The sequence below is a fragment of the Haliotis asinina genome, chromosome 15 (genome assembly GCF_037392515.1).
Source record: "Haliotis asinina isolate JCU_RB_2024 chromosome 15, JCU_Hal_asi_v2, whole genome shotgun sequence".
NCBI lineage: Eukaryota > Metazoa > Mollusca > Gastropoda > Lepetellida > Haliotidae > Haliotis > Haliotis asinina.
This window is the reverse complement of record NC_090294.1, coordinates 42,567,267-42,576,287: the sequence shown is the minus strand read 5'-3', so window position 1 is coordinate 42,576,287 and position 9,021 is coordinate 42,567,267. Positions and strand designations below refer to the sequence as shown.

The 9,021-nt window shown below is 40.5% G+C and overlaps 1 protein-coding gene across 1 annotated transcript; it reads left to right on the top strand.

Annotated features, from left to right (window-relative positions):
* The first annotated feature begins 202 nt into the window (after positions 1 to 202).
* Positions 203 to 7,687, top strand: LOC137266232 (uncharacterized). The gene is made up of 4 exons (XM_067801729.1): positions 203 to 343; positions 2,376 to 2,463; positions 4,077 to 4,415; positions 7,174 to 7,687. Exons 2-4 carry the CDS (start codon positions 2,448 to 2,450, stop codon positions 7,551 to 7,553), a joined length of 735 nt encoding a protein of 244 aa, XP_067657830.1. The 5' UTR covers positions 203 to 343; positions 2,376 to 2,447; the 3' UTR covers positions 7,554 to 7,687.
* The last annotated feature ends 1,334 nt before the right edge of the window (positions 7,688 to 9,021 follow it).

Genomic DNA, 9,021 nt, shown 5'->3' with positions numbered 1-9,021 from the left:
AAAATTGCCAATACTCAGTTGTCCAGCTCCATTTCACTGTTATCCCGCCTAATCTCATATGAAGAGATATCGTGCATTTTATAAAAAAAAGACAACACCACATTTCCTAATTTAAATCCTCCCTGTTGACCTCAGGTCAGCTGCCTATTGTCATACCAGGATATTCTCTACTTGCAACATCCCTTTCCTATAGCCACACTAAATATATCTGCTGTCCCAACTCCTGAAAAGCCAGCTTGTGTTACTTCCTTGTTAATCTACTCACTTTCAACCTTCTGTCTCCCGGCGAAGACCAGTGTTTGGGAATATACCCAGGCAGTTCCCGAACACCGAGGACTACAACGTAAGTTGACCCTTTCATCAAAAGACACTTCCTCCTAAGTATAAGAACAATTTGCTTTCGGAGTAGGGCCCCGGTCCACAAAGTGATCTCAGTGCCACGACAGTCGAAACTCCCATACTTTAACATAGACTTACGACTATCGTAGTGCTACGATACCTTCAGGAACGGAGCCCACATACCTACGTACGTACGTGCCTGCCTGTCTCCCTGCCTGCATGCCTGCATACATACATACATACATACCTACCTACCTACCTACATTTGTTTTCTCATGGGTTTGGATTTGTGTGGCTGAATCAAACAGTTGGTAATATTAATCTATTTCTGAAGCAATTTCGAGAACATTCTGTTAGCATGTATCACCAAGAATGGCATTCCTGTTTAGACAATAGTTCCAGATCTCAGTTGTACATATCGCATAAGAGCTTAATTCAACTTGAACTGTATCTATCTGTATTGACATCTAGAAATATCAGACGCATATTTGTCAATTTTCGATTGGGCTTATTAGACTTATTAGTAAACATGGGCAGACGAATTTCAATAGAGAGACGGTTAAGGTTATGTCCACTATGTATCTCGGCCATAGAAGATGAAATTCACTTCCTTTTTGTATGCCCATATTAGGTCGATTTAAGAAAAAAATATATCCCAGATAACAACTTATCAAAATATCCCTCAACTGCCCATGCTCCAAAAGTGAAAATGTAATACGCAATCTTGCCCTCTCTGTAAAACATGCTGTTCCCTCAATGTAAAACATGCTGTTATCCTTAGAAGCAATATCTTATCTGAACTATAATTTCTTGCGCGAAATGTCCGTAACACGTGCTGATAATATACCTGTATCACTTGTATATTGGCGGGAGGCCTTAAGTACAGTAAATATCTCTGACATTGACTTTGACATACATTTTGTCACCGCTTGCCCTTTTACGTAACCTCCATCAAGAAGACGGAAAGCTATTCGACATTTCCCGAACTAACACTGGTAGGTCACGAACCAAACGCTCGCATCCGTTCACGCCTGTGTCACGTATGGAGGAAATAGTTTTCCTATGTTCAGGAGACAGGTTCTTATTCGCACAAGATATCTTTTGTTTTCGTGGAAAGTGTTTATCTGCATACCAGATATTACGTTTTTATGCAGAAGACAATTTCTCTTATACAGAAGATCGTGTAGTTTTCGTACATCATATCAGCTAAGTAGGAGAAGATACACGTAGAAAATAGTTCTTCTCCTTTCTTTTTCTTATTAGAAGATCTTTTAATGTATGTTGGAGATGTTTTCCTCTATGTCGAAGATATTCTTCTCCTAAAGAGAATATTATTTCGTCATGTCAACTTTTAGTCGAGATAAAAGAAGTTATTATCATCTGCTATCGAGTTTTTGACACGTTGACACGTGTTCCGGGTTTGTTTTATGGGTTTATTTGTTTGATATTTAAACATGATTTGTGTTTATCGAGATATTGTGACCAATGCGCAGTGTCTTTTTCTTATTTATATGTGCTCAGTTTTGATTTTTTCAGTTATATCAGACAAACTGAAATTCATTTAAAAATCTAAAACGAATCCAGTAAGTGGTTGAAATGCAAAATAAGATATGTTTCCTTTCCACTCTACAACAAAGGATGCATGACCAGGCATAGTGCATGCGACATGACAACCAAATACGTTTTAATCATATCAGTCCGAACTGAAAATAGGTCTTCTTCTCTTGTTGTGCTTACACATCAATATTCCTAGATGATATGGATGTGCCCCCTGAATGTAAAGAGGATGTTAAGCTGTATCAAGTGAATCTACTACTAGTCAGAACTCGATCTTGTGGAAGCCTTAGGAAACGAAGGTGATGTATTGCAGGCTGTTGAACTGGTGATGTGATGTCCTACTCTCAGTGTGGGCTCGAATCCCGGATGGTACTCAAAACAATACTAGAATGACAGCTTTACTAAGAAAGAGTAATCCTTAATGCAATATTTGTGTCATTTGACTTAAGGTTTTGGTATATATTCACATTTACTTTCAGACCTGCTTGTACCAGAGGATACCTATCTACGACTGACTGCCTTGCAGGAAACACATTCAGTCAGATCTGATCATGGAGCTGACAGAAGGTAAGCTACTCAGATAAGAAACCACGAATAATTTCCAAACACCTGCCGTGAAGATCTGGGTTAGAGTTGATCTTCAGTAATGGTTGGTTGTAAGAGGCGCCCTGTGAAGATCAGGGTTAGAACTGATCTTCAGTAATGCTTGGATGTCGTAAGAGGCGACCCGTGAAAATATGGGTTAGAATTTAGCTAGCCAAGCTTGTCGCAAGAAGTGACTGATGGGACTGGGTGGTCAGGCTCGCTGACTCGGTTGACACAAGTCATCGTATCCCAGCGGACATCGATGCTTATGCTGTTGATCACTGAAATGTCTGGTCCAGACTCGATTATTTATAGATCGCCGTCATATAGCTGGGATATTGCATACGCCTAAACGCACCCATTCACTCAAACACATGTCAACAAAATAGCAATAATGCATACCACAGTGAAGACAAATAACGCCTGCCACACCGAAGACAAATAATGCATACCATAATGAAGACAAATAGTGCATCCCACACCGAAGACAAATAATGCCTGCCACACTGAAGACAAATAATGCATACCATAATGAAGAGAAATAGTGCATCCCACACCGAAGACAAATAATGCCTGCCACACTGAAGACAAAAATGATGGTGACACAAAATTTAGGGTGCTTAGGACACTCGGTTCATTACGTATCGTCGTACCCAGTCGGGTTGGATCGATAATCGTCGTATCAATAACGGGATTGTCTGGTCTAAACACTGATGGTCGCGGCGTTTAAAGGCAAGGCAACACAAACATCGGTATGTGTATCGCGATTTATCAAAGTACTTATGCCTAGCAGTTATCATGATTTATCGGAGCAATTCTACACAGCAATTATCACGATTTATCGGAGCATTAATACATAGCAGTTATCATTATTTATTTATTGCATAAAGGACACAATCAAATGTTCGGCCCTTTACGGAAAGTAGGGCACAACATCAAACATCAAGGAAAACTAACATATTCTCGAAAAGAGTATGATACGAGCCCTTCTGACCACGCCTTTGTCATCAAGTAGGTGATATATTCATACACGTATTTATACACGTGTCCATAATATATTGGGGGACTGTTCATTAAGGTTCATGTCTAAAACTGACCTCACATCGACCTCAGATCGTTCGATGTAGGAACCTCTTTTGTGACAGAGTACAGTTTACGCTACGTTTAGCGGTATTCCAGCAATCTCTAAGCGTGGGGCACCAGAAAAAGATTTCCCACATTGTACCCATGTGGGGAATCGAACTTTGCTCTTCGGCGTGACGAGACAACGCTTTAAACACTAGGCTACCCAACCGCCCAAAACAATAGACCCTGAACCGAAGTGTACTGGGGAAGTAAACAGCGTTTGTGGAAACTGGTATCCACCGTACAGTGCGTTGTCTCACTTTGCGCTTTTCCTTAGGAATACACTGGATGCCGACATCAGTACTCACGGTCTCAGAAAATTGCACTTACCAACTTGCAAAGATTTTTATCGTTAATTAAAAAGAAAATATCGATTCTCTATCTACAGACTGATTCATATCGTAATATCACTCAGTCCACTGATCAAATTAAAAGATGTATTCTAAGATGGGTGTTTCAATGACTTTCAGAAAATACATGCACATTCAGAGTCGTATTTCGTGAAGGCCCGCAAAACACGCCCATTACCATTCAACAAGGAGCCTACAATCTGATTATCGACCCGGACAGACTGAGTCTGCTGAGCATCACGTCAAATGAGATAATTTTAGAGTGGCCATACGCTTGCATCAAGAGGTACGGCGTGTCACCAAACTGCTTCAAAATAGATTTAGGAAGACGAAGCAGGACTGGGGAAGGAATGTACGTGATGGAGACAACTAAGGGAAGGGATATTTTGGACAAGATAATAGCGATGTCAAAACAAATCACCGATGAATGTGGTCTGAAGACAAAAACATCTCTAACAGGTAAATAATGTTATTGTAACCTTTTATGAACAGATGATTCCATTTCATGTTTTCCCCCCTGGATCTATCACTTTGACACCAACACCAGTGGGTGGTGTCAGAAATCGAACATATCCTTAAAGATTACTTATCCAAAACTGGCACAATAACATTATTTCTAATTCCAAGGAAATATACTATAAGCACTTGAAGCCATTTCCAAATTCTGATGTATATCTCCTCCTTCCAAAATGTATTTCTTTATTACTATTGAGATTTACAACATGTAACAATAGTAAATTTATTGAGACCGGAAATTGTTACAATATTCCAAGGCACGATCGAGAGTGTCCACTTTGCTCTTCTAAAGGCATCGCAGATAAATGTCACGACATTCTTAACTGTATGCATAGCTATAGATAATAATGTCTCAATGGAAGCAACGTCCCGACAAAAGACAACCAAAAAACATTGTTCATTAAACTGGTTAAAAGAATGCACAGAAGGTTTTCTGAAACAGAAAGCAATATGTATATATGATATATATATATGATCACACGTGTCATACATAATGATGTGAACATGTACCTCTAATGCCACAGAGTGTAAATAAGTTCATTTCATTTCAGTATACCTGGAAAATTGTGGCATTTATTAGCTAACAGATAAAGAACTAAATCATGCAGATATTTCGACCTGACATATGCAATGGCAATATTTTCACTTTAACCATAGATATTTATAAGCGTTGGGTTACAGCCGACTTCAAAGTGTCTATAGGTCGTACTAGTATCTCAGAAACGCAACATCGCCGGATGGTTGCGTCTACACAGGAGATGCAACAAACATGTAAATACACTTTCACCATGTTTTAAAGAATCCCTTGACTGTTCAAAGGCTGATAGGTGGATCGAATGTGAGTCATCGTGATGCATTGGTTTTCACGGGAATTTGTTGGATATTTGCAATCTCTTGTTACAGAATTAAGCGAAAAATGTAGTTTTGTCTGTGTAAATTTTGGATCGTGGGGAAGCCTAGTGGCTAAAGCGTTCGCTCGTCACCCCGGAAACAAGGGTTCGATTCCCCACATCGGTACAATCTGGAATATTGCTAAAAGCGGCGTATGACCTAGCCCACTCATTCACTCGCGTTGACATTAATGTGGTAACAACAGTGTTTAAGTTCCATGACATGTACACTCAACAATGGCATTACTGATAATCGTATGCTTTTGTATACAGAGAAACCTCATTCAAAGACCATCAATATGGACTATCCGTGGCTTCGATGTTAGCCCGTTATTTGTCAGTTGTCCTTTTACAGTATACAATGTTATATCTACTGTTGCCCCAAAATCAAGCATTAAATTGATTCTGTTGACATTTCTCATCAAAGGGGGTATCTAAGATACTGTGGTATGGTATGTTACGGCTGATAATTTGTCATGACAAAAGGTATAAGAAATCCCCTATGAACCAGCAAAGACATAACACTGACAAGTCTAAAATATTCAATATTATGCACTGACTAAAGAGGAATATGCAATGATTCACAATAGAGGTTTCTAGTACAATGCAACTCAGTCAAATCTAAGGCAATGGGTCACAAATATAACACCAACTCACCAAAGTCTTGGTTTTCAGTGACAAACAGTTCACAGCGAGCTTTCTTGAATGTAGGTCAAGCGTTGATGAAGAGGCAGACAGATGCAGGTATGCCGAATGATGACGCAATTCTAGTGTAACTCCAAGTGTAAGTCTCTCTCTCTCTGTGTCTGTGTGTGTCTGTGTGTGTCTGTCTGTGTGTGTCTGTCAGCACAACACCCAGCCTTATATAGACAGTCACTGATTCTTCAGCATTGAACCTCTCGAAGTTTCGCGATCGACCTCTTGTTAACCGTCAAAAAACACATCAAAGGGGGGCAACTGTAAAATGCTACCTTACAGGCGTGCCGCTAAAACATTATTACGATGATACGAAATGTGACCCATAATAACTATCACCCAAAACTCTAAACATTACGACTAAAAATAACCATCACTTAGTAATAATACATTATAATAATACACATTAGATATTACAGAAAATACACTCTCGTCACAGTTGGTCAATACAAATATCGTTATCAGCAAGCTCAGGACTCAAAACAATAAATACTATGCTCAAGGTCTCTAGAGTCGAAAATATTTTCCTCTACAAAATCACTTCCAAATGTGTCCTAAAATAAATAGTTCTATCAAATTTAAATTGATCTGTCAGTTCAGTGTAATGCAGGCTTGACACTTGACACAAAATGTGACACTGTCTGGTTGTTATTTGATGGATCATACAATAACTTGGAAAAGATACACGGAGCCTTCACTAAAGTCCTGCACGTTGTATGTGCTCCAGAAAAAGAAAATCAAGGTCAGTTGATTATCTGCAGGATGTTTTTTATCCAAACACAGAGCATAGCTATGCCTGAAGCTGCTCACCACACTCTGCCCGTGAAGGTCCGGGGCAGAATAGGCCTTCAGCAACCCATGCTTGCCATAAAAGGCGAGTATGCTTGTCGTAACAGGCGACTGACGAGATCGAGTGGTCAAGCTTCCTGACTTGGTTGATACATTAGATCGATTTCCAGTTGCGCAGATTGATGTTCATGCTGTTGATCACTGGATTGTCCGGACATGATTAATTTGCTTGCTCTGGAGGAACATGGAATCATGGAGCATAATCGGGGACGTTTGTTGGGTGTTGATTGTTTCGCTTGTGCGAGTTTATTGTTTTTGGTCTTCAGGAAACCTTAATACGGAACACACACGGAAAGATGAAACATTGGGAAGAGGAGTTTCAGAATTGATAGGTAAACTTTGTCAGCCTCCTGGAGGAAAGACAACAACGTTTACGGACACACCCCATGTTGATGAATACATCTACGACGACGGGGAAGTTTTGGCTACACCAGGAGCAAGTGCTGTCCTGGATGAAGGGAAACATGGGGAACCGGCTCGAAGTGGTTCTAAAAATGAATGGTTTGAAAACAGTACAGAGCAACTCGGAGATCAAGATAGCGGAAGGAAGGTTCCTGGTAGGGTTGGTTTGTTCGATTTGTCAAAGAAGGAACGCTCAAGGACACCTCGTCGAGATTACGAGAATGTGAAGTTTTTGCGCAAATGAAACGTGAATGTAAAATAGTCCATATATTGGAACTGTTTACTCATGAACTGATGTATTGTAAAACAAATTCCTGACGTTGAAAAGATTATTGTGATAGAGTTCAATAAATGATAAACATTCTTACCAGAACCTTACATCAGCACGCACTTGTTCATAAGCACAATATCTGCACATGCTTTTCAGCAATGTGATAACTCAACCTCGTGCAATCCAACTACATAATGTTTGCACTTGGTTCCCCAAGTTAGTGGAGAAAACAATCTTCGGTGTGATATCACACACACACACACACGCACACACACACGCACACACACACGCACACACACACACACACACACACACACACACACCATATCGTGAGTGATTTAAATGAGTTTAAACTTTTGTAAGGAAGTATATTTCTTTTGTGCATATATACACAAACACACTAAATATAACTGTATCTATTTGGCATTGCAATTTATTCGCCTGGGGGCTTCCTGCAGGAATCAAGTACACACTTGACTTGACAATTCAAATGATTAGCCCTGGAGATTACATATTGTTGGTAGACACAGTTGCACACATCTTTGGTGATGTCCGATCTTTGCTGACTAACTCGAGTCGATCATTTCTGCTTTCCCTATCAGATATCAATTCATATTCTCAGTTTAGCTGACGTTTTGTTCTGAATACTTGGATGTCTGGTTTTTTTTAAATGAAATGGGGCTCTATGTCACGAACAACTCTCGAGTGGCCGAATACAGTAATGTTACAGCAGTCCCATCTGTAGCGGCCCGTGAATGTCCCGTGGCAGAAAAGGCTGCAGCAACCCATGCTTGCCATAAAAGGCGACTATGCTTGTCGTGAGAGGCGACTAACGGGATCGGGTGGTCAGACTCGCTGACTTGGTTGACACATGTCATCGGTTTCCAGTTGCGCAGTCCTGTGTGGACCCGGGACAGAATGTGTCCACAGCACCCTTTGCTTGTCGTAAGAGGCGACTAAATTGGGCAACCTGTTTGCGGCCCGTGTCGGTGGAGGACGGAACCTGGTGGTTGAGGGCATTTGGGCTTTTAACTACTTTCCATTTGCCCAACTCACCACTTTGGGCCTTACTTCACCTAGACGGGTGGTTGAATGGGTCCGATTCAACCAATCGCCTAGTCATGCCAAGCCCTGTGCATGGATTATATATATGTCATTGCACACATTTTATTTGAACTTTTAATTTCGGTCTTGGCTGAATTATTCTTCGACTTTTCTGGTTTTGGAATGTATTTGCTAGTCGAATGCGGGAAAAAGCAACAAGCAACGAACCTGATGAACATGAAATCTTTCGTAATCATTCCGGTCACGGTCTCTGTTCACAACACCTTGAACACGAGTAAAGGCATGTGAGAGATCGTGATCGATTATATGATGATGTGTCGGACAATGATATAGTGTCAGAAATGAAGGATCAAGGCGTCCTATATGTCAAGCGCTT